This window comes from Xenopus tropicalis, chromosome 4 (genome assembly GCF_000004195.4).
Source record: "Xenopus tropicalis strain Nigerian chromosome 4, UCB_Xtro_10.0, whole genome shotgun sequence".
In the NCBI taxonomy this organism is placed as follows: Eukaryota; Metazoa; Chordata; class Amphibia; order Anura; family Pipidae; genus Xenopus; species Xenopus tropicalis.
The window spans coordinates 137,540,486-137,567,369 of NC_030680.2; the positions used below are offsets into that span (position 1 = coordinate 137,540,486).

At 43.0% G+C, this 26,884-nt stretch overlaps 1 protein-coding gene across 2 annotated transcripts in view; it reads right to left on the minus strand.

Annotated features, from left to right (window-relative positions):
- Positions 1-26,884, minus strand: part of lamb2 (laminin subunit beta 2) — a 66,681-nt gene that overhangs the window by 32,919 nt on the left and 6,878 nt on the right. For both annotated transcript variants that reach the window (XM_002933055.5, XM_004914099.3), the window contains exons 3-9: positions 15,515-15,687; positions 14,840-14,975; positions 8,634-8,707; positions 7,879-8,067; positions 5,656-5,719; positions 1,263-1,465; positions 811-931 (exon numbers count right to left, since the gene is read on the minus strand). In XM_002933055.5, the coding sequence (XP_002933101.1) occupies positions 811-931; positions 1,263-1,465; positions 5,656-5,719; positions 7,879-8,067; positions 8,634-8,707; positions 14,840-14,975; positions 15,515-15,687 (960 nt within the window). The remainder of the gene's footprint in view (positions 1-810; positions 932-1,262; positions 1,466-5,655; positions 5,720-7,878; positions 8,068-8,633; positions 8,708-14,839; positions 14,976-15,514; positions 15,688-26,884) is intronic.

The following is a 26,884-nucleotide window of genomic DNA, read 5'->3' on the forward strand; positions in this document are numbered from 1 at the left end:
TTTCTTACTCTGTTGTTGTAGTTACATAGACACTGGTGGACTACTACTTGGACTACAATGCAATTTAGTAGGAGAAGCAATGACCAGTCATGGTCTTTCAAATAATTTGAAGAGCCATCAAAGCTGCTAAAGGTCCCTACTTTGTTTGACATTATTTTTGTAAAACAACTTTGGCCCCAATCATTAGGTATATTGGATATTTGCCCCTATATGTGTAAAGGTGGCCATACACGGGCCGATTATAGCTGCCGATATCGGTCCCTTAGACCTTATCGGCCTGTGTAGGGGCACAAATGACAGGCCTGCCTGACCGACATCTGGCCTGAAATCAGCCAGATATCGATCGGGCAGGTTAAAAAATTTAGTCTAATCAGGGACCGCATCGGCTCGTTGATGCATTCCCCGAACTGACAGTGCCTATTGCCAGTGTTCTAATTCGATCATTTGGTCCCCGTAGGTGGGGATTTCGGGAGAAGATCCGCTCGATTGGCTACCAATTTGGGTCCTTCAGATTGATTTGTCAGCTTATCTGCCAGTGTGTGGGGCCCTACAATGAGCCTACCTGACTGATACCTGGCTGGAAATCTGGCAGATGTTGATTTAACAGGTTTGATTTTCCTGTAAGATTGAGGACGACATCAGCTTATTGATGTATTCCTCGCTCTAATGGCTCCTACTTCTGTCATTGTAATTCAATAGTTTGGCCCAATATGTCCCACTTTAGCGGGGAATATCAGAAGACCTCAACCAAATCTCATAGTGTATGGCCACCTTAAGGTGTTACTGTAACCACTGGAAGCTTCAACGTACTTTTACAGGCGTTGGTGCTGCGTCCTTCTGCTGGTCTCCAAGGAAGATCATTAAAGGAACTATCACATTGCTCACAATTGAGCCCCTTGGTATTGTGTTTGCACACACATCTTCCATGCACCTGTGGGTCAGGAGATAAAAAGAATAAAAACAAAGCACCCATACAGTGGCGTAACTAGGTGCTACTGGGCCCTACAGCAGATTTGGTTAAGGGCCTCAAAACATTGCCAAGTTGACCAATTTTACCAAGATATATTTACATCCCTCATTAATAAGGGGCCTCGCTGGGCCCTCTAAACTCCAGGGCCCCCCTGCAATGCAACGGCAGAGGCTGCTTTCTCTGTAGTTACACCCCTGCACCCACAAGCTATAATGACATGCGTGTAAACTGATATGTGAGGCACTGGAAACATAGAGTGAACATAGAGAGAAATATGCTGCAAGGTCTGTACCATGCCCTCGACATCTCTGGACACTCCTTGGATGGGCGCGCATTCAGATGCATGGCCATAACAGAAGCAGTTCCCTCGTACCACCAGCTCGTAAAGGGCATAGTAATACTTCTCTTTGATCTCCACTCGGGAATCCAGAAGGTTGTCGCCCAATGTGTGCAGCTTGGTAAAGTTGATTCTGAGGTTGGTGATCTTCAAGAGATCTACAAGGAGATGAAGATTGAGAAGGTGAATGGAAATGCCTGGAGTACCAGCCACATACAGGCCCTTGTTTATTCAGCTGCAGAGGGCATTGCCTTCTCTGTGCAGGGTACATTATACACAGTACTTAATACAGGAAAACAGCTGCAATCAAATAACGAGGTGTAGTGTTCCCATTGTTTCAAAATAGATCTTCATCAAAAGGAGTTCATTAAAAAGGCTATGCTTTCTATTATGCCTGCTGCTAAACAGGGCAGTCAGGGAGACTGAAGCTACTCCATGTTTGTTCCTTGCAAGCTTGATAACTATACATATCTCTTTACCCTTTGTTGTGACTGATTTGTTGCCTCACGAGGATCAAACATGTAGTAGCTTCAGTATTCCCGTTTGCCCTATTAAAATCAAGAAATAACAAAACGTAGATTTTTCATGATTAAAATAATAGGGAAATAGTATGTACAGCCAAAACCCTATTTGTTGTACTCATATTGAATAAGGGAGTATACTGCCCCTTTAAGATGGACTCTAGGGAGATCACAGTGATTGTCAGTGTCCCTTTAGGGTAGGGGCACATAGGGAGATTAGTCGCCCCTCAATAAATATTCGTTACCACGGGTGACTAATCTCCCTGCAATGCCATCCCACTGGCAAGAATATAAATCGCCGGTGAGATGGCATACGCATAGCTTCGACTTTTCCGAAGTCGCCTGAAGTTTCCTTGAGAGGCAACTTCGGGCGACTTCGGGAAAACAAAGCAACGCATATGCCATACCAGCGGCTATTTACGTTCTTGCTGGTGGGATGGCATGCCACGTGTGCCACTGCCCTGAAGCAAAGGCGTGTCAGCTCTTGTAGAACTCCCAGCATTCCTGAAAATAAAAAAGATCCTGCCAGATGTGCTAAGCCCATAGCACCAGTACTTGGGAGTCTATAACAGCTGGATGACCCAAGGTATAAACTGTTAATATGTAACTATATTCATTATCATTCCAGTAATTAGAATTTGTAAACAAAATATATTTAACAAGTTGTTTAAAAATCTATAGTTATGAAAAATGACATCCACCTGTCTCCTCCAATGTTTAGAGTCAGTGTAGGGGGAAAGGAGGTTATGTGGTCCTAATCTCCCTCCCGTCAAACCCCCTTATCCTTATTTAATGTTTCTGAGACACAGGCGGCCTTGGAATGTATACAGACTTATAAACACCATTTTACCAAATACAAATTCATCAGCGAGCACCAGTTCTGCATGGAAAAGATATTTAGTAGCTTAATAGTCCTATGCCCTAATGCAAAGCTATAGAGAAGTACTTTGCTTTGGATGCCCTTTAATAACCGTTGCCTCCCATTTGGTTGGCAGCAGTTGTGTGACGTTGGCATATGAGTGATGATGAATCTGAGTAGGGGGCACCAGGCACAACTGCTCAGTGTAGGAGAAAGCTGCAACATTCTTAGTAACCGGTTAAAGGCAATCATAACGGGCAGTGCCCCTGGCATGTTGGTGCCTGCCACATTCCAAGCCTAAGAATGGAATCATGTAATGAGCAAAGTTTGCCCAGATCTAGTAACCCAGAGCAACCAATCAGATATTTGCTTTATTATTTATACTATGGTTGGATACATTTACCCAACCACTTAGACTGTAAGCTCTACGGGGCAGGGGCCTCCTTTCTACTGTGTCTCATACCACATGGCACTTATTCCCTGTGCATTTATATATATTTGTTGTATTTATTTATTATATCACTTTTCCTCCCTGTGTGTAATTTTGTATTTGTAAGATTGTACAGCGCTGCGTACCTTTGTGGCGCTTTATAAATAAAGTTATACATACATACATACTGTTACAACATTCGCCCATAAAGGAAGCATGGGTGCAATTATTAATGCTTTCCTACCCCCTACTCCGCTCTAAAATAATACACATTTTCCTGTGACTGTGCCATATTAGCAATTTTCCCCGTCTGTGGTTCCCAAAGAACAAATGTGACTTCCCTTTCAGATCCGGTTAAATTCAAGGCTCTTCCATTTATTAACACCTCCAAGCTCTACTTCCGTACACAGCCAAATGCCAAGTTCCAGTACTCTACACACAGGGCTGGGGATTTGCCTGGATCTGGGCCAAACACAATACCATGTATCATCCATTAAATAGGAAGGCTGCCATGTATGGCAATACCGAGATGCTCTGAGTGGAAACACGGAGCTAAATCAGTACCGGCCTCCCATATCTTTATGGAGCTGTCAGGCAGCTTGGAAATAACTCCAGCTCCATTTAGAGAGGAGCCAGACCTCAGTATGGAGCCGGGGTTAGAATGGTATCTAGATATAGAGTGGAGTGTGTAACACCTTTACTTCGGGGTGGAACAGCACATCATGTGTCTGTGCACTGGCAAAGAAATCGGAATTTCACTCAATAGCTAAAGGCATGTTTTCCTTCCAGAACTTATTTAGAGCTATGTACTGAATTTCCTATACTCCCCCACCCACTTAGATTGGAGCACCAAAACCTTCATTAGCTGCTGCAGAACATCATAAAAAGCCATGATTCTAACAGCATGAATTCTTCTGGACCCAAGTGCACCGTCTGATTGAAAGATTTCAAGTCCATATTATTTTATGCACAGAGGTCCCTAAACTTACATGGACTGGGCAGTGCCACTTTGGCTTAAGCACAAGAATGAAGATGGCCCCTCCTAAGGAAGTCACTTGTGTAAATGTGGTTGAGCAGTGGGTTGCTATGCCTGTAACCTGCCCTAGAAACACTAGAGTGGTCTATTGCAAGTGCAAGAGAAATAAGGGGTGCAATAGTGTGCTCCTTAATGCTCATTTAAAAACTACTTGGGTCCCTGATCTAACTGTGCTCTGCACCTAGCGTTGGAGTAGAAATTCGGTGCTAGGTACAGAGTTCAGTGCCAGCAGGTGCAAGTGAGCCCTGTCTTTGCTGCCCGCTGTAAATTGCAGCCTGTGCCTGCCAGCACCCCCTAACTTGTACACCTGAATGACCTGCAAGTTAGGATTGGACGGTTAGGGGGCCGGAGATGGGAAGCCTATGCACCTCACAGGCAGCTCTGTATACATGGGGAGGACTTGGATACCCAGCTTCAGCTTTGGAAAGCAGAGACCTGCTGATATTTAAGGTGCAGGGTAGGACGCAAAGTGTTAGAACATAAAAGACTGTGCCTGTTTTTTGGACTTTGCACCCTGTCCTGCATCTAATAAATGACCCCTTAGGTCAGAGCTGTCTACCTTATTACATGTAGTGGGCATATAGCATGTTCAAGGGTTACATTAAACTAAAATGATGGTGTCATACAATTAAATCTGGAAGAAGGCCACATCCTTTGGAGGGCCACATCCAGCCCACAGGCCTCCAGTTGGGCAGCCCTGTCTTAGGTAATTCTCCTAGGTATTGTTAACCAATTGAAAATGAAATGACTGTTCTGACTCTTCTCGGTTTCTTGGGTTTGGCAACATTAAAAATGGAAACACAGGTCAAAATCTGCTTGTTTGGGGGAGGCTGTCTAACTTTTTGGGGCCATTGTTTGCAGCTTTATTCCATAGAGACACTGCAAAAGCACATGATCTATCTTTCAGATGAACTTCTCCATGTACCAATGGGGGTCTAGAGCCATTACATTCAAATCATCATTCCTTTGGTATACATAAACAATGCTCTAGGGATCTAGGGTTGTCACTGTTTATAATTCATAGAACCAGCCTTCGGGTTGGGGGCAGACTGTGACGTCATTTGGGGGCAGGAAAATGATGGAGAGGGCCACGTAATGAGCAGGGCAATGGGTGGGGAATAGGCAGAGCAGAGGTGGGCCTGTGATTTTTAAGGCTGATTGGCTGCGGAGAAGGTGAGAAAAGGGAGGGGTTTATAAGGTATTACAAAATCTACCAACAAGTACTTTGCCAGTAACTTTGTATTATCGGTACCGGCCCCAGTTGGTGATTTTCCAGCTAGTCCGGTTGAATTCTGGGCAGGTAGCAACTCTACTGGGGTCCCACGCAAGCAAACATGGGCCACAAATTTGTTTGAAACAATTGGCAAGGACCACCTGGTTAGTCTGTATGTGGCCAGCTTTATATCAGCTTCTGTATTAGGCACAAGGGAATTGTAAGCTTTCTGAGGACTTTAATAAATGAGTTTTGCAATGTTTACAAAAGGTTTGTTTTGAAGACTTACTCTGAATATTTGGGCCATATGGGTCTCGGATCGGGATAGCTGGATCCAAAACTCTGTAAATGACCTAGAGCACACACAAATAGAAGAAAATGAAAATTAGAGGCTATCTCTAGGCTGGAAAGCATTTAACATCATATTTGTTTTCTTTCTGTTTAATTGAAACCATATTGCTTGCTAGCTTTCTACCAGAGGCAGCCCGGAGACTCACACTGCAGCTGAGTTACCCAGCGGCCATTAACATTTAGGCTGGGACATCTTTGTAAGACGATCTGCTATTTGTGGTTTAGGAAAACCATAAACGTAACCTTCATATAAAGAGGTCTTGGCACTCGGTACTTCCGACATGCCTCACACTCACATCTTTTGAACTAGAGGTACATTTGCTCTCATTGCATCCAGAAGCCTGACCCAGAGAAGGGAAGGGGTCAGGGCAGCTCATATTCTACAGACAGAAGGGTACAAACTGTAAAATCTGGTGGATAAGTTGTTAGATATTGACTGAATTGCACAACTATCGTGTCATGTTGGTGCCATCAAACCGAGTGTGTAATATCAGATCAGAGCTGACCCCTCAGGGGGGAAAATCCTATCAGTGGTGGTCATGCAGGAATTGGCCATATTTGGGTTGTTAAAGGAACATTAACCCCCAGACAATGTTGGTGTATTAAACCCTACTTCATCTAAATAAAACATTTTAGTAAAAAATATACTTTTGGGTGTGCCATTGGGTAATCTTAAATGGGAAACTGCCATTTTAAATACTAAGGGCCGCCCCCTGGGATCATAGGATTCACAGTGCACACAAACAAGCCAAGGCACACATACATGCTAGGCCCCATCAGCCAATCAATGGACAGAGTTCTGCCTTTTGCTCCCACACTACTTCCTGTTACAGTTAGAGCTGCATTATTTCCTGTCAGCTGATCTCTGAGGGAGCGCACAGCCCATCACTAAATGGCGGCTCAAGGGAAAGGATGTAAAAGGGCAATATTTACTGATATATATATTCCAGTTTGGGGAGATTCTTTAATAGGCCACTTAATATGATATAAACTATTTATTGGTTAAGTATTCATTCTGGGGGTATAGTTATCAGTCAAGAAGGTGGGAAAATATTGGGAACCCATAGTTTGATGGTTTCTATAACTGTATTCCCATATTACAGGACTTTGACTCTAATGCTGGCCCCACGTGGACTGTTTGCCTGATATCCAGCTGATGGTCTTGCATGATTATTGGTCAGAAATTGGTGACATTTGGCCATGGACACTACAAGGATGTACAAATAAGGTAATTAAAAGATGGCGCACCAATATTCAGTCCATATGATGGAATTAATAGGTTGGTGATGCTATTTTATTTAAGGGCTTTGTTGGACAAGGTTTGTGTGCAGCCGTCTCCTCCATTTTTTGAAGGCTACCAGCATAAAAATGGTCTTTTCATCCAATTGTACAATTGTTTCCCCCAGAATTCCATTGTAACCAGACCAGTCAAATAACGTTGAGAATTTTGTGCTGATTTGAATTATTTGCCCTCTTCTTCTGACTATTTCCAGCTTTCAAAAGGGGGTCACTTACCCCAGCAGCCAAAAATTATTAATATGTGAGGCTACAGTTTTATTGTTATTGTTACTTTTTATTCCTTATCCTTCTATGTAAGTCCTGCTCTGTTCATATTTCTGTCACCTGGTTGCTAGGTTGAACTGAACCCTACCAACCAGTTCGCTTCGGACTTTGAAAAAGTAATTGAAAAAAATGCAAATATTGAAATCGATGACCAATTGCAAATTATCTCAGAATATCACTCTCTACATCATACTAAAAGTTAAATGTGAACAACCCCTTTACGTACAGGGCTCAATTGCAAGTAAATGTTCCCAGAATGCGAGGTTATTATAGGCAGTTTGCAAGTTGGTGGGAGATAAAGGCCACACTGTTATTTTGAAACTGCTCTAATAACCCGCAGTTATTGTTGGATCATCATGAAAGTATTTTTATTGTCATGTTTCCCTTACTAGAAATGGTTCAGTTTATGTTCCAGAAAATTATAGGGGATATCTAGAAAGCGATGATTTCCATCTAATGATCTTTGTCTCCCCCCCATGCCGGGTTTGTTGTATATGGATCCCCGGTTCTCAGGCTGCTTTATGAAAGGTTCATTCATGGCCACAAGTTCACGGCCTGGTTACTGGATCTACTGTTGACAGTTTATGTTCCTTCTCACCTCCCCTTCCGTAGAGGGCTCAATGTCAGAGTAACGGGATTCACAGATAACTTCATCCACCTTCCTCAGGGCACTGCGGGACACGTTTGGGAAGGAGGAGGCACAGTCGTGTCCAAAGTAACGGTAAGCCTGCCAGGTACGGCCAAAGTCTGCAGAGCGTTCCACCAGCATGGCCGCCGGCCTGAAGGTCTATAGCATAAGAGGAAAATATTTAAGAAAATATTTGAAGGGGACCTGTCACCCACAGATAAAAAGCTGTATAACAAAAGTCTTTTAAAAATTAAACATGAAACCCAAATTATTTTTTTAATTAAATCATCCATACCTGTTATAAATGTATTTAAAAATCTGAGCTGTCAATCATATATTGCCTGCCCCGCCTCTATGCCGCAGGCATAGAGGCGTGGCAGGCAATATATGATTGACTGCTCAGATTTTTAATTACAATTACTTCAATTTTCCATTCAGCACTTCCTAGATATCAGCTAGATGGCAAATGCATAAGATTTTGGGGTAAAACAAAGCTTGCCTTCATAACAGTGTACACAAAATGGCACCGGCCTGCTGGCTGTAATCATGAATTCCAAGACTGAAGGCAGCAAGATTTTAATAGTTTATATAGTGTAAGTAAAGTTTATTTTGCTCAACTAACATGATAGAAAAGGATTTGGAATAATTTCTTAGGGTGACAGGTCCGCTTTAAGAGAGGGATCCTTTGGACATTAGGGGGGAAGATAACAAACATATACATTTACCTTGAAGGTCATGATCAGGTGGGTGAAGTGAAATTCAGCCTCCAAATCTAGCTGAATAGTGACTGCGGAAACACCTAAAATGAATGAAAACAGGTATTGGTAGGCAGAGATTATTCTTAAGTACATTGAGCATCCTTCAGTTTCAGCCAGGGATATATATATATATATAGTGAAGAAAGTACCCCCTATTGTAAAATATAAGGATATTATAATTCAGCAAAGGCCGGGTGCTTTTATACAGGTCATGGAACTCCGAGGTGTCTTCTAAAAACCCTATATTTTATGACAGGGGGTACTTTATTATAACATACAACTTTCCGTGAGTCATGTGACAGAAATTACATCACTAGACTCCGATTATAACTGATGACATCACTAAGCACCGTTTATAAGGATATCATTTACATAATGTTCATAACTCTTGTATTATTATACTGTCCTACCAGTGTCGGACTGGCCCACCAGGATACCAGGAAAACTTCCGGTGGGCCCAGGGGTCAGTGGGCCCTCCTGCTCCTGACCAGTTGACCTGTTTCATGGGCATTCACTATTTCTGAATGGGAATAGAATGTAAGCTCTTACGAGCAGGGCCCTCCCCCTAGTGTCTCCGATCCTCATCCAATGTAACTGCAAACCATTTTTGTGAATTGTTTATATGTACATGTTACCTGTTCTGTCTTTTGTACCCCTCTATTCTGTAGATCGCTGTGTAAATTGATGGTGCTATATAAATAATAATAATAATAATGGAAGGATCGATGGTAGCATGTAAATAAAAGAGGCTAGGAGAATGAAGAGGTTGGGCGAGGAAAGAAGAAAAAAAATTTGGAGGGTGGGCCTATAGTCTAAGGTTTTCTGGTGGGCCTCTGAGGTCCCAGTCCGACACTGTGTCCTACTTTATATCATATGGTAATTCAAGTTCTGGCAAATACAGAGATATATACACACTTCCAAACACTATCATGTTTCCCATTGTATCTTCAAGTTTATAAAGGTCCCTTTGGCTAGTGTTGGGCCCTTGTGGTCTTTCCACCAAGAAGGGTGTCATATAAAGGCGGCAGTTTTGTTGCTGCAAAGGCAGCACCCAGATCTGTAGATACTTTGACTAAGAAGATGCCTTGCTGGTAAGGAATTGTAGATCTTGGGGTCCTAAGTTTGAATCCAACCATGACATTATCTACAAGAAGTTTGCATGGTCTCCCTCTCTTGGGGTTTGCCAACAGAGGCCATATTGAGATAACTGTAGCCCTGTTAGTGCCCATGATCATAAGGGTTGGACTCTCATCCTCATCGACCATCCAGAAAAACGGTCTCCATCACTGTAAATTGCAGTCCCTATTTTGGTATTTAAATATCCACAAACATGGAGCATTTCCATTGAATCCATCAGCCGAATGCGTGCATATTACTCCTGCAATCCCAGCAGCTGGGGGATATTGGTATGTAGAACTAATACTCTGGCATTCATCATTTCTTGTTGTGAGATGAAGAAAGAGACACTGCAATTATACACCTGCTCCGCTCGTATACAATTAGCGCATTCCTTCGGCCTGAGCTGTTCGACTTGAACCCAAGCCAAACAGGAGCGTTATCTCTTATTTAGCACATACACTATGCACCACCCGCCATTACTCTGTGATAAGCTAAAGGCAAAGTGTGCAAGTCAGGCATTCCTGCCAGCTGTTCCATATATAATGTGTTTGCCAGAGATAAGACCGTGTCCAATTGTTTGTTCTTGACCATGGTACAAATACTGTATTTAAAGGGGAAGTTAATATAAGCAACATTGCAAATAGATTTCATCATATGATGAATGAGCACAGTCTGGTCTCTGTTATTAATACCTCTATGAAGACCACAGTTAAGGGTATTAACAACAAAGACAGTAGAGCAAAAAGCTAGTAAAAAGCCAGTAGTAGAACAGGTCTAGTGGAAGTCATGATGCACATTTAGAACCAGACATGAGGGCCTAAAAAGTTACTTCTGTGGAGCCCATATGATAGTCTATAAATACATTTTGGCTCAGAGACATCCTTGTAAATCAATGTTTATAAAAATACCAATATTAAAGTTCTGTGCCCTACTCCCTACAGCTGATTTTGCACTATTAATTAATATAATAATAGATATACAGCTTTGATGCTTATAGCCCTCTAACATTAGTCTCTGTTTGTGTGCATAGTCTGCATTGTGTGTACTAAGGGTTCTTAAGGTTCTCTAAGGGTTCTGTTCTTTGGATTGAGAAGTGTCCATCAGGGTTGAGTTAGATGTCTGAGTGTCTGATCAGGGTTGAGTTAGATACGAATCAAGAATGCTGTAAATCCTAAAGACCACATCAGTCTTTGGTTGTAGTGCTCTCTTGATGTCAGAAAGGTCCCCCAAAGATGATTAACCCAATCTAAGGGGGCCATATTGGGCAATGATCGACATGGTGAGAATTTTCCCGCAAATGGCCAGCTTTAGTTTCTTCCCAACCATAATACTAGAGTAGCATTTCATGTTTAAATCATCCTCATTACAATGCAGAGATTTCAGCCAGTAAGATTAAAAATCATTCCTGGAATTTTTAAGACCTTCTATAGACCAAAATAGTAATTGCCAAAATGAGCCTATTAAACCCAATGCAGGAATTTATCTCACTGGCGACCTTGAGCCAGCTGCCATCTCTGTTCGCCTGTTCTAGAGTTCTCCCACAGTATTCATGTGTGTCTTCTCCTCCACTTATTCTTTAGGGCAGTGATCCCCAACCAGTGGCTCAGGGGACAACATGCTGCTCCCAAACCCCTTGGATGTTGCTCTCAGTGCCCCCAAACCAGGTAGTTATTTTTGAATTCCTGACTTGGGGGCAAGTTTTGGTTGAATAAAAACAAGATTTCCTACCAAATAAAGCCCCCTGTAAGCTGATAGGGTGCATAGAGGCCCCTAATAGCCAATCACAGCCCTTATTTGGCTCCTCCATGAACTTTTATGGTGCTTGTGTTGCTCTCCAAGCCTTTTTACATTTGACTGTGGCTCACAAGTAAGAAAGGTTGGGGACCCCTGCTTTAGGGGTTCCCCTCTGGAAACCCTGGGCATTTGCATGATTGATTGCCCCTTTTTGTACCACTGATCTACACACCTAAACTCTTTCTTATTAAAAGGGCAAATGATAATAAAAAAGTGCCTTGTACTTGATCCCAGCTGAGATATATTTGCTTATTTATCAATTTTCAAGTCTGTAAATTCAAGTTTGTTTTTCTAAATCAAATACACTTGCATATCAAGTTCCTGATTATCTATTAATAAGGACAACTAGTTCCAATAGAAAAACTCAAATACCTTTATCAAAATGTGAGTTTAGAGCTTAGTATACAAAAAAATATGCTTTTAAACATCCCATCTATTGAGGCCCTTCTCTATTCATATTGCTGTCTCTCTTTCAAACCACCGCCTAGTTGCTCCTATATCACTCTCTACTTCATACTAATTTAACAATGAACAACCCCTTTAAAAAAATAAACAGCATTATATGAAGTTCTGCAATGGTCGTGGAAATTTTTCCGATAAGCATTGAAATGAACCAGTGAATCAAAACCATTTTCCACATTGGGGGCAATGGGAAATATAGCTATAAATTTCCTATAACCCATGATGCTCTGAAGTCTTTTAGAGTACAAAAGCAGCCAGCCAGGATGTCTCTTCCCCATCCAGCGAGCAGGCACTGTGGGATTTCCCTGGCACCACAACCCCAGTAACAGTAATGCATAGCGAATCGGTCTGCCGAGCACGGCGACAGCAGCTGGAAACACCCTTCTTCCTCCTCGCCTGGAATAAACAACTTCGTATAAAAATGCTGTGATGCTCTATTTAATATCTCTGGATCTTCTGGATACCGGCGAGATGAGTCACAGTTTCCCCTTTAGTGCAGTAAATGGAACGGCCGGAGTTAGACATTTTCTGCCTTCCCTTTGTGCTCCAGAGGGAATGATATCATTCAGCAGCAAAAGCACAAGTATGAAAGTGCTAAGCAATGCTATCCAACATACAGACCATCATGTCCTCCACAGGAGAAGAATATTCTGCTACTGGCACAAAGTAGTCCGCTGTATACTGGACTGGCCAATTAAAAGAAGCCGCATGTGGTACAGGTATGGGACATGTTACCCAGAATGCTCGGTATTCCAGATAAGGTATCTTTCAATAATTTGGATCTCCGTACCTTAAGTCTACTAAAAAATCATTTAACCATGAAATAAACCCAATAGGGCTGTTCTGCCCCCAATAAGGGGTCATTATATCTTAGTTGGGATCAAGTACAGGTACTGTTTTATTATTACAGAGAAAAGGGAATTATTTAACCATGAAATAAACCCAATAGGGCTGTTCTGCCCCCAATAAGGGGTAATTATATCTTAGTTGGGATCAAGTACAGGTACTGTTTTATTATTACAGAGAAAAGGGAATCATTTAACCATGAAATAAACCCAATAGGGCTGTTCTGCCCCCAATAAGGGGTAATTATATCTTAGTTGGGATCAAGTACAGGTACTGTTTTATTATTACAGAGAAAAGGGAATTATTTAACCATGAAATAAACCCAATAGGGCTGTTCTGCCCCCAATAAGGGGTAATTATATCTTAGTTGGGATCAAGTACAGGTACTGTTTTATTATTACAGAGAAAAGGGAATCATTTAACCATGAAATAAACCCAATAGGGCTGTTCTGCCCCCAATAAGGGGTAATTATATCTTAGTTGGGATCAAGTACAGGTACTGTTTTATTATTACAGAGAAAAGGGAATCATTTAACCATTAAATAAACCCAATAGGGCTGTTCTGCCCCCAATAAGGGGTAATTATATCTTAGTTGGGATCAAGTACAGGTACTGTTTTATTATTACAGAGAAAAGGGAATCATTTAACCATTAAATAAACCCAATAGGGCTGTTCTGCCCCCAATAAGGATTAATTATATCTTAGTTGGGATCAAGTACAGGTACTGTTTTATTATTACAGAGAAAAAGGAAATCATCTTTAAAAATTAGAATTATTTGCTTATAATGGAATCTTTGGAAGATGACCTTTCCGTAATTGGAACTTTCTGGATATTAGGTTTCCGTATAACAGATCCCATACCTGTATATTTTATACTGGGTAACTACAAAACTAAACAAAATGTTGTGGGACCAAATGCAATATAAAGTCTTGTAACCCATAACAACCAATCAAGTGTTCTTTAAAATAGGTGAATAGTAAATGCTAGATGCTGATTTCTATGGATAGCTAGACCTGGTGCCAACTTTGGGACCCAATGTAAAGGATATTGGCAGTAGATGTCAGTATTGTCTTTTTATAGGTCTGCCTTCTGAGTTTATTAAATATGCTATTCCATTGTGCTTAGTGTCATCTAAAAAAAATGATCAGTGTTACCCAGTAATATAGGGTTTTTTTTTTCCGAATGTACCTGCAAGTGCAGAGAACACGTATTTATGCTATTCATTAAGCAATGCTCCTGCACTTCCACTTGGTTTCCAATGTGTCCATCCTGGCTCTTCAGATAAACTGAGCAACTGCACCTATTGATGCCAAGGGACCCTGTAGCTACACCCTATACCCTGCCCAGAACCTGGCAGTAGATCCAGGATTCCCACAGCCCGTTGTGTCAATAGGTGCTCTAGGCTCGTGCAAAGTAAATCAGATGCAGAAGTTCTTTTTAGTTCCTCAGAAATGAGCCAACCACCACCCTGAAAAAACTAGACTTGTACCCAGTTTGCACATGCAATTTCGGCACAAATTATGCTGTAATTATGATTAAAATGCTCCAATATGGGTAAAGAACATGGGGATTTGTGTCCAAAATTGCATTTTGCACACTGCACTTGAGTTTGTAAATAACCCCTTTTGGTGCCTGTGTCTAGGGGAAAGGACCATGATAACTGTGAGCGAGAGGACTGAGTGCTTTAGGTGGGAAGGAGCTACGGTGAGGAAAATGCTCATGTTGATGATGCTTCTTGAGTAAAACAAGGGGATGTTGGGATAGACGTCTGAGAGAGAGACACAGCAAGAGCATCCACTGCCAGGTACTGGGTGTAATTAGCTACAGGGTCCCTTGGCATCAATGGGTGCAGTTGCTCTTGATGCAAGTACAGGTCATGCGAGGGAAACCAGAGGAACGGTTGATTATTATCTGTCACTGATATCAATTATGCATCAAAATGCCACTTACCATTTTCAGACTGCCACCAAGCCTTTTTTCGATGAGGAGCAAAGGTTGTAATAACGTTTTCAATGCGGTGGCTGATGGGGTTATACAGGGGATTGTAGGGCTTGCGAGAGTCGCAGACGAAGCATTTCTTTTCATCCTGGAAGGCATCAGAAAAAAACAGCGTTTGCCATCTAAGGACGTAATGTAGTAAGGGGCACAAAGTATGCTCCAGGTATAGTAACCTATAGCAACAAAAGAAGTCACAGCTACCAACTTATTGGTTGCTTGGGGAAGACCAGAACGTTTTACCTATCATTGCCATATTAAGTTGGAATAAGGGTACAGGAAGGGTTGCAAGTGAATGAATTTGTCTAAGTGCTAGTCAAGGGCATTTTAATTTATTAATTTTACTTTAGGCATGCTGGGGTTATTTTCCTTTGGCTATAGGAAGACAGTATGGAGTTGATTGAATTTAGATTGGGAAGATGAATGATGAAAGTTTTCACCTCATGTTCTTTTGCACAATAGTTTCTTGCTTCTCTAGTCTGTTTTTTCATGCTTAGTCGTTGGACAATCAAGGCCATCCCCAGGCCTATCCAAACTAGAGAAACTGCCCCATGTCAAATCACTACTGCCCCTGGGATCTCTTACTTTTCACTCTTAGCCCAAAATGCATCACCATTCAAGCAAACTCACCTGCAAATGGCTGACTATACAGTATGGCTGAGCTCTCCGAAGGCCACAGGTAGATGTAGCTTTGAGCTTATCGGCTCGGCCCACCAGCAAGTCTCCAGTGGCAGGGTAGCAGCTACCTTGAGAACATCCATGTTGCTGGTCAGGAATCTGGGAAAGGGATCCTGTGACCAAGGCTGCAAAGAGACACAGAACATGATAAATGACAGTTCATAGAATCCCAGGAGTCTCCATAGTTAGTTCTGCTAAATACACGAATCATCTAGTTACTGAGTAACCCTTTGGTACCGTCCTGAAAGGAGCTGACACATGGAGAAACAGATGAGCACATTATTCCCCCTCGTTACCCAATATAAATGACTTTAAGTGTACAGTAGTCATGTTGCTAATTTGGTGACTCCATCCCCATAAAGAGCTTGTGAGAGAAAAACAGGTCTGACTCAAGTTAGAGAATGGTAAAGGGGAGAATGGAAAAGAGTTTCATTTCCATGGAGAATCCTGTATCAGAGATGCATTAGAGTCATTCAACATAAATGTAGTGATGAGCAAATCTGTCGCGTTACGATTTGCCATAAAATTCGTGAAACGGCAAGAAAATTCGCAAAACAGCGTTTTTTTTGGTCACCCGCGTCTATTTTGTCGCCTCCATCTTTTTTTGGTCGCTCTCGTCTTTTTTTGATCGCCCTCATCTTTTTTTTTTGTCGCCCGCGTTTTCTTTTACACGACCACGTCCAATTTTAACGCGACCGCACCCAATTTGATGAAATTTGTGCGACGAACTTTCCGCTGCAAATTTTCACGGAAGTTTTGCGCAACAATTCGCCAATGGCAAAATGCAGAAATTCGCTGCAAATCCATGCCTGGAGAAAAAATTCGCTCATCACTACATATATGTCCTTGATCAGGCTGGGGACCTCACCTACAGGGCTGAGATCTTCCAGTTGGATCCCAAGTCAAGAAATGAGGCTCCTGGCAACCCATAACAACCAATCTACAGTAGCTTTTACTTATTAAATGTAGTTAGAATTATGGAAAAAAACATCTGATTGGTTGCTGTAGATTAATAGACTGCATACATGTTTCAGCACAGCCTTTCTGTGGTTAAAGGGTATATATACACTAACAATAACATATATATGGAAAGGGAGAGACCTGTTGAATGAATTTCAGCCTCCAAAAGATTTGTATGGCTAATAGCATGCCCAAAATCTCTAGAACCTCTTTGAATGATGTCATTGTATTTTGGCCCCAGTACATATAATATTGTTAGTTGCTTCCAGCTCACAGCACTGATGTAAGAGGTGTCTGCATATAATGTAAGAATGTATTTATGTGTCCCATGCCCAGTTTAGAAGAGTTAGGGTTGTGCGTGCTGCCACCCAAGGGTTAAACAGAGCTGGGACCTCTGGTCTCCATGTTTGAAGTCACATTTTTCTGGCTGGTTTGGTTCAAAGAGAAGTTAGTAAATAACAGGCCTTGGAGTGGATAATTGGCTGGAGTTTATTAGTTCTGTTGAAAATAGCACAGATCCCAAGAATTGGCCTTCAGTGAATATGAGTTTTCCAAATTCTTTTGGAACACCGTTTCCCTGTGTTGATTTATAGTTACTTCCCATCAACAGAAATTAGACTTTAGCAAAAAGTTGGAAGTCACCTTGGAATTTAGTGACCTGTGTGAAACACTCAGCCTCGTGCCTTTATATAGTCCTGGATGTCTTTGGCAACTTATACTATCCTTATATTTTACAGTTGGGGGTACATTATTTCCAATATAATGCACAAGTTTGTATATCCTGTAAAATATATTCTTATAGGTTCCAAGTGATGTCATGAGTTATAATCAGTGCTTAGTGATGTCACTTAAAGACCCATCAAGCCTTGTGTATTATAGAAAGTAATCTCTGCTATAAAATATGAGGATAGCAGAAGCCACCTGTAGAAAAGCCATGGAAGCCCTCAGGGACTTCAAATATCCTTATGTTTACAATAGATATACACAATAGCCATGAATATCCTTATAGTATATCCTTATAAAGGGTGCTTAGTGATGTCATTGGTTATTGGGTACTTAATAATGTCATTTGTGTCACATGACTCACTTGTGTATTTAAAAAAATGACATGCAGTTGTAAATTAGAAGTCACCAAGAAGTCCCATGACTTTCCCCCCTGTGGCTGATTGGGTGGGCACAGACAGTCTGAAACCCCATGATCCAAACAGACAGGTGCAAGTACCCTGGAAATACATTGTCCGGAGCCATTCTTACAGATGAACCATCTCCCCAGCTTGTTTCTCCCACACCTGCTGTTTTCTGTCAGGCGCTCCGTCAGGCAGAAGCTAAGAATACAGAGGCCAGGAATATGCACTATAGTGTTCACTTAAAAATAAAAAACCTGCTCATTCCTCTCTCTCTCAAAATAACCAAAAGAGTCAAATGGCGCCGCATTACCAGACCGACAGCGTATGGCACACAGTCTGCCCGTACTACTTAGCAACCCAACGGCCTCAAACTGAGCTTCTTCTCCCAGAAATTCCTGTACCTCATCCCAATAAATACAGTCCTCGACAGGCGATATGATGCTTCCCATCTAATCATTGCAAGGAATTTTCTGTTTATTATTGTGCTGTGGGCAGCTGTCACTCCCTCATTCCTCCTTGTATTCCTGTACTGAGCAAACAAATGAGACTGGGTTCCCCCACATAATAGCCTCTGGGAAGGGACTGTGGCTGTCAGATAGCAGGTATAGTAGGGAGAGATGGTGCCTATAGTAGCAGTGGGGGGATAATAGCCTCTGGGAAGGGACTGGGGCTGTGGGATAGCAGGTATAGTAGGGAGAGATGGTGCCTATAGTAGCATTGGGGGGATAATAGCCTCTGGGAAGGGACTGGGGCTGTGGGATAGCAGGTATAGTAGGGAGAGATGGTGCCTATAGTAGCAGTGGGGGGATAATAGCCTCTGGGAAGGGACTGTGGCTGTGGGATAGCAGGTATAGTAGGGAGAGATGGTGCCTATAGTAGCAGTGGGGGGATAATAGCCTCTGGGAAGGGACTGGGGCTGTGGGATAGCAGATATAGTAGGGAGAGATGGTGCCTATAGTAGCAGTGGGGGGATAATAGCCTCTGGGAAGGGACTGGGGCTGTGGGACAGCAGGTATAGTAGGGAGAGATGGTGCCTATAGTAGCAGTGGGATAATAGCCTCTGGGAAGGGACTGTGGCTGTGGGATAGCAGGTATAGTAGGGAGAGATGGTGCCTATAGTAGCAGTGGGGGGATAATAGCCTCTGGGAAGGGACTGTGGCTGTGGGATAGCAGGTATAGTAGGGAGAGATGGTGCCTATAGTAGCAGTGGGATAATAGCCTCTGGGAAGGGACTGGGGCTGTGGGATAGCAGGTATAGTAGGGAGAGATGGTGCCTATAGTAGCAGTGGGATAATAGCCTCTGGGAAGGGACTGGGGCTGTGGGATAGCAGGTATAGTAGGGAGAGATGGTGCCTATAGTAGCAGTGGGGGGATAATAGCCTCTGGGAAGGGACTGTGGCTGTGGGATAGCAGGTATAGTAGGGAGAGATGGTGCCTATAGTAGCAGTGGGGGGATAATAGCCTCTGGGAAGGGACTGTGGCTGTGGGATAGCAGGTATAGTAGGGAGAGATGGTGCCTATAGTAACAGTGGGATAATAGCCTCTGGGAAGGGACTGGGGCTGTGGGATAGCAGGTATAGTAGGGAGAGATGGTGCCTATAGTAACAGTGGGATAATAGCCTCTGGGAAGGGACTGGGGCTGTGGGACAGCAGGTATAGTAGGGAGAGATGGTGCCTATAGTATCAGGGGGGGATAATAGCCTCTGGGAAGGGACTGGGGCTGTGGGATAGCAGGTATAGTAGGGAGAGATGGTGCCTATAGTAGCAGTGGGGGGATAATAGCCTCTGGGAAGGGACTGGGGCTGTGGGATAGCAGGTATAGTAGGGAGAGATGGTGCCTATAGTAGCAGTGGGGGGATAATAGCCTCTGGGAAGGGACTGGGGCTGTGGGATAGCAGGTATAGTAGGGAGAGATGGTGCCTATAGTAGCAGTGGGGGGATAATAGCCTCTGGGAAGGGACTGTGGCTTCTGTTGCTCTCCACACAACACACAACCCCCTAATATACATATCTGTAATCTGTTCCTTCAAAAAGTATGAATAAGTCCCATTTTATATGCTAAAATCCATCTGCAAAACAGTTCTTCTCTTTCTGCATCATTTGAAATCCTGACGGGGGAGGAGGGACTAAAACATTGATGTTACAAATTGTAACAACTTTTGTTACATTTTGAGTTGTATGTTTACTTTTCAAAAACCTTAAGTTGTGTTTGAGTGGCGTTCCCCTTTAAATTTTAGTTGCCAGCATTCCAAAAAAATTCCAGACACACGGTGCCGCTGGGCATCAAAGAACCTCAGAACATCCAAGGACGGTTTTAGAGAAGGGACGGGGGGGCGGTGGGGTATTTCTAGGTACCGAAAATATCTAACATTAATCATATAATATAACATATCACTTGCACTTTTTCTCTCCACAGACTTGTCATGCTGGAGATTTAAGGCAATTCCCTTAATTCATGATTTATCTTTTGATAACGAGCCTGACTTGTAATTGGCTTCACCTTACAAGGGTTCAATGACTACGCGCTACTTCCTTTCCCCTTCTAAGGGGTCCCAGGGGAACAAGGCAGTCTCTAAGGAACAGGCATGGGAACGCAGGGCAGTGCCATCGGGATGTGGAACACTAGGAGGGACCTTTAAAGGGCAACTCCCCTTATTCTTTTTGACAGGTAGATGGAAAGAATAGGACTAACAATACAAATATTCATCATTTGACATTTCCTTCCCCTGAGTTGGGTACATGGCTGGGACTCCACGACAAAGAAAGGGAAAGTGAGTGTGTGTTTTCCATGTCAGAGTACAGCAGGAATGTCCAAAGGAAACAAAAGAAGGGGCTGCGGGCGGGACAGAGCGGGGCTGGACAGGGGAAGGAAATCACATTTTCACAACTTGTTCACAAAAAAAACACACGTCTTCCTTCTAATTAGTAACTGAGATTTTATATTATACATGTACAGGACCCATTATCCAGAATGCTCGGGACCAAGGGTATTCCGGATAAGGAGTCTTTCTGTAATTTGGAAAGTCTACTAAAAAATCAATTAAACATCTTAGTTGGGATCAAGTACAGGTACTGTTTTATTATTACAGAGAAAAGGGAATCATTTAACCATTAAATAAACCCAATAGGGCTGTTCTGCCCCCAATAAGGGGTAATTATATCTTAGTTGGGATCAAGTACAGGTACTGTTTTATTATTACAGAGAAAAGGGAATCATTTAACCATTAAATAAACCCAATAGGGCTGTTCTGCCCCCAATAAGGGGTAATTATATCTTAGTTGGGATCAAGTACAGGTACTGTTTTATTATTACAGAGAAAAGGGAATCATTTAACCATGAAATAAACCCAATAGGGCTGTTCTGCCCCCAATAAGGGGTAATTATATCTTAGTTGGGATCAAGTACAGGTACTGTTTTATTATTACAGAGAAAAGGGAATCATTTAACCATTAAATAAACCCAATAGGGCTGTTTTGCCCCCAATAAGGGGTAATTATGTCTTAGTTGGGATCAATTATAAGGTTCTGTTTTATTATTACAGAGAAAAAGTAAATCAGTTTTAAAATTCTGAATTCTTTGATTAAAATGGAGTCTACGGGAGATGGCCTTTCCGTAATTCAGAGCTTTCTGGATAACGGGTTTCCGGATAAGGGATCCCATACCTGTACAGATACATTTATAAAGACATTAAACCCTTTTTATTGTTTTCTCTTTGTATTTGTCATTATGAGAATAATTAGCTGGTAACAGGGGCTGCGCTGCCATCAGTCGAGGGTTCGGGGCTCATTTACGTTCACAAGTGCAGGGGGCAACTTTCACTTTTACCCACAGTGATTTGGGCTTTCATTAAAGCTACTTGGTCAAAATTTGCTCTCCACACTCTCTATTGTTCATATAGTTGCACTCAGCGCCAGAGAAGTGTCCATTTGCCTCAGCAATGATGTTGGAATTCTGGGAAAAAGGTGCGTTACTGGGGGAAAAAAGCATGGCAATTGCGCTCGAAATTGCACTTTGCCTCTAGGTAAACAAATGCACCTTTCTGTCTGTCTATACGAAAAATGTAAGTTGGCAATGACTCCATTCTTATAGACCAACACCATAAAACAGGGGGCTCCACTTCCCTCATACAGTATCTTTGCTTATTCACTCTATTGGCCCATAGGAAATCTGGTGGTCCACTTGACTGGCCAAACTGAACCAACTAAAAAATTGTTCCTAGTGTGGCCTTTATTTTGTGATGTGTGATCACTGTATAAAAGAAGAATGACTTGAGGTATCACCTTGGGGTAATGGAGTGGGGGTCAGGCTGCACCTCAAGGGCAGAAGGAACTGCTTGTGGCATTCACACAATAGAGGGCAGTTATGAAGGCACCACGAGCCCGGGGGCTCTCAAATTGACACAATAAAGAGTCCATATTGATACAATGAATTTAAGGAAAACAAAAGCAGATCTTTATAACAAGATATCACATAAAACAGCCCATATGTAAAACTCCTTTCTAGCACCTGCTTCAGATAAATAAACCAATAAAATATACTTTTTTAGTAGTATGTGTTATTGGGTAATCCACTGCCCCCTGGGATCATAGTATTCACAGTGCAAACAAACAAGCCAAGGCACACATACATGCTAGGCCCCATCAGCCAATGAATGAGAGTCCCACACTACTTGTTGCAAGCCCCAATCAAAAAATGCTAGGCACAACCTGGTTTCTGTCAAACAAGTGTTCATAAATGATCCCTACAAACTCTCCAAAGCTGCAATTAGCCAAGAGCATCAAACCATGTCTGACATGTGTACCTGAGCTTATGGCTACCATTATGTACGATTAATGCACTTTGTAGGAAGAGTATTTATCATGTAGTGGAACATTCCAAACCGCCCCCCACCCCTGCACCTAGGGAACCATGAGAAGTGATTGCAAGCACCATGGGGTAGCTGGAAGACATTTAGCAATCCTTAAGCTCAATGGGAACCGCAGCTTATTCCTCTTTCCATTCAGCGCCACTGGGTGTAATGCTTACGGGACTCAGTAATATCAGGAAAATTATGTTACAGCCCAAGTATGTTCCCTGGCTCAGTACTGCTCCAGCTGCAGTCATTGCGGGAGAGGGATCCAATTGTTCATGGCACCGATATGATGTGAACTTGCCGGCATTCCATTGCCCTGTGCCAATGCCGGGGGTTATTATTTACCTTATCTCCATTTGTCAAATTTATCCTATATTCCTTTTTCATTTTGCACCTATATTTCTATATGTACAGTGCAGCAATTTAATATTTATAATTTGTTTTTCTCATTTAGTTACCTTGTGAAATAGATTCTGTATGGTGCTCAGGTAGCCCAAGTAGCCCCATCTGACTTCCAGCCTAATTTCTTACCCAACCCTCTAGTGGTGGCCTCCTGAGTGGATGGCAATGGGTGTAACTGAAAGTGTCCATTAGAAGGGGCTGAGTGCCCAAACGGAGGAGCCAGTAACAAATCAATGGCAAGAAACTCACTGGATGATCATAAAGTTTAAACTGCAGATATCTAACATTATTTACATTATATTTCATATTTCAACATTGTTTTCCCCCTAGGGGCCCCTAAGCTGTTAGGACCCAAGGCAAATATGCTTTTTGCCCCATGCTAAAGCTCTGCTTCCTGCTGGGTTGCACCTCTCTGGCAATGAAAGTGTTAGAAATATGGGAAAGGCAGCGCGGAACTGACACTTAATGGGACTTCATGCTCCGGCTTTTACGCTTCCGGAGATGTCGGTAGCTAATGACTTATCCAGGTGCTTGGTGCTTACACAGCCCCCTCATAGCCAGAAGGGGGGACATGGGGGTACCCGAGTGCTAATCAGTGCAAAGTGATCGTTTGTTTAATACACAACATTGTATTTTGTTTCACTGCATTGTGCAAGCAGATATTGAATAGAATACATACTGTATACAGATGACTTAAATATTGACAACAGCAATTGCGTATGGGTTCTGCCCAGTGCCAGATTGGAAATCCAGCATTAGGTGCAGCCAAGTGGGTGCCCACCAGTGCTCCCTAACTTGCACATCTACATGGCATGCGTGTTATGGGGGTGGAAATTTGGGCACTTATTCCATCCCCATGAATACATTTTTCACTTTGCAACCTGCCTTGCACTTTGTAAACAACCCTTAGCATGACTGGGCAGTGGCATAGCAATCAAGGAAGCAGATCCCAAACTTGCGGAGGGACAGGGGGGCCAGACTTCGGGGTCTACTTCCTCCATTGCTGCATATAGATCTCACACCAGCTCTCAGGTAGGAGAGCAGCCAGGGAGCAGGGATTTATATGTGATCAGGCGGGGGGCAATTCAGGGCAGGGGGGCTGGGTGAGTCTACTCTATACTGGGCCCCTTTAAAGATTTTTTTGCAGGGGGGCCCAGTGCAGAGTAGTTACACCACTGTGACTTGGGTATCAGTTTCATAAAGGATTCATAAATCCACCCCAGATGGTGTTATTCCAGGGGTAACAGTGTGGATAGTGGGGTAGAAACAAAGTGCTGATGGAATGCTTAGTGCACTGCTGCCCGAGGGGTTTTTGTTTAACACCAGCGTGAACAAGTTCTGCTTCCACGTCCCCTTACTCTAATGAGCCCCCCAGAGCCGCTGTGGATTCAGACTCCAGCAAACCCTCCGCACAAGGGGCTGCTTGTGTTATAGTGAGGCTCGGGCTCTAGAATGAACGCCAGTTTGCTCCGTCTGTTTATTCTATGGACAGGATAAGGTTCTGTTCATAAGGGGACGGCAATACAGCGGGGCCATTTACCTGAGCACACAGTGCAGCTCTTTCAGTGGCCAATTCATTCTAATAACACTTTGCATTTGGGTGAAAGAGACCATTGTAAAATAAGGTTATTTATGTAAACCCCATGCATGTTTTTAAATGTCAATAAAGCTATTGTCATTATTTGCCCCAGTCTATGCCAAGCGGCATGTGAGAATGTATAACGGGGGGGCTGATAAGTTATACCCCCTCTTGCACAGTCAGCTCCCCCCTAGCTATACATAGAAGTGATGAGCGAATTTTTTTCACTGCGTATGGATTCATGGCGAATTTCTGCATTTCACCTCCGGTATATATTTTCTCCCATAGACCCCAATGCATTCTGCACAGTAAAGGTTACTGCGGAAAAAAGTTGCAGCAGAGAAAAGTTGCCATAAAAAAGCACTCATGGACTTGAATGCAATATGCATGGAAAAAAGTCACCATGAGAAAGTCACAGGGGAAAAAACACCAATTGAATTCAATGCTTTTCATAAATTTTTGCTGTTTTTGCAGATTTTCCCAATGTTTTGTGATTTTTTTCAGCAAAGTGAAATGGGACAGACTTGCTCATCTCTAATACAGAGAGGCATCATGGGATGTTAGGTGCGCATGAATCTTCCCAAAGCAAGGGGGGGTCGTTGTAGATCGGAAAAAGAGGGACAGCAAGATGGGCAAGAGTAACTCTTTGTATCACATCTACTAGAGAGTTGTTGCTGAACTGCAACCCCCTTAGGCTGCTGCCAGGAAGCGGTTACCCACATACCACTAGTCAGCAGGGCTGCAGGTCTGGGCTGGTAATTATGTTTTCACTGGGTTTTAATGGGCCTTGTTTATGTGCAAACACCTGTGCCAGCCCCCATCAAAGGCAGGAATGCCGTGGCCCCAGCGGCTCTTCTGTAACCCCAGGGAATAGGTAACGCAGACAGTGGCTGATGATAACATTGCAGTTGTGCCTGACTTTACATGGATTAGGCCCGTTTTTAAAAACATCCTGCTGTCTAGTTACCTAATGCTCCGTTACTCAGGCGTTGGCTATGACTAGGGATGCACCGAATCCAGGATTCGGTATTCGGCCAGGATTCAGCCATTTTCAGCAGGGTTCAGATTCGGCCAAATCTAAGTTCCTAGCATATGCTAATTAGGATTTGAAGGGTTAAATGTTGCTGCGTGACCACGGAAATGGAAAATTTGCCCTACAATGGATTTGGGGGTTCAGCCAAACCCAAAAAACTGGGTTTGGTGCATCCCTAGCTATGACACAACAAGGGTCAATTAAAAGTAGGTGCATCACTAGATGCAACAATGGCGGCAGAATTGTACCCACAGGGAATGCTGGGAAAGGATAAAAAATGCACTTTGCTTCCCCTAGTGAATTGCAGATTGCAAGCTGTTTGACTCCTCCTTTTGTTACTTTACTTTACTTTTTGCTCCTTCTTTTTACTGTGCCTTACCCTTACTGAGGCGACAGGGCATTCCTGGTGGTACATGGGGCACATGTGGCCCAAGGCAGGCGCTAAACACAAGGCTCCCCTGAGCACTGCATTCTGGGCTTTGGACCCCATGGGCCAACAAAGGCATAAGCTTTGGTTCCTGAGCTTAGTCAGTGTAAAATGGGGCCTTATATTTTCCCTTTAAAAAGTTACCTTTCCCTTGAAAGGAAAAACCTGTTTGATCCCTACTTTAGAGAACCATCAGTCACCCTGGGTGGAGCTGCCTTACCTTACTTTGGACCTAACACTCTACTAATCCTCACTTATTGGGCACTACCATAGCTTGGACTGTCCCAAGTGGCCACATATTCACCACATATGCAAAAGCAGACGCTTTCCAGGCCAACCTCCGATCCCCTCACAGAGGCGCTTAGGCAAGCAGATCCGCTTCTCTCAGCCTGGCTGAAAAATGAATATATACGCACTGTGTGCCCTCGCCTTTACTGTCCCTCAAGCTCAGGTGTATCTAGATGGCTTTTAGCCCAAATCTCATTCTAACTGGCTTATAGAGTCCCTTGCCAATGCTCCAAGCCCTTCCATGGGAACCAGCCCCAATGAGGTTCCTCTCTATAATTGGCAGGGTTACGCAATTGTATCCGTAAGAACAGGAACAAATGAAGAATCAGTTGTCCATTTTGTTGACTTGAGGAAGCATGGGAAATTTATCCCACCGCTAATGATCCAGAGGTCTGATGGATTTCATGGGAACAGAGACACATAATTAAACCCACAGATACAATGGGAATTACAGCACATTATCATGTAGTTTAATGAGCAGAGGGTCCTCCATTTGTGGAAATTATCTGGAAGTTAAATTCCCAGATGAAGAAGAAGCCTTTGGCACAATTGCCCCTAGGAAAGTCGTGAATGACGGGGCACAATCGGAGGCTGTGAGGCGGCAGCGAGGGCGGATTAGTGTCTCATTAATGATGTGTTTTTGTTTTGCAGCT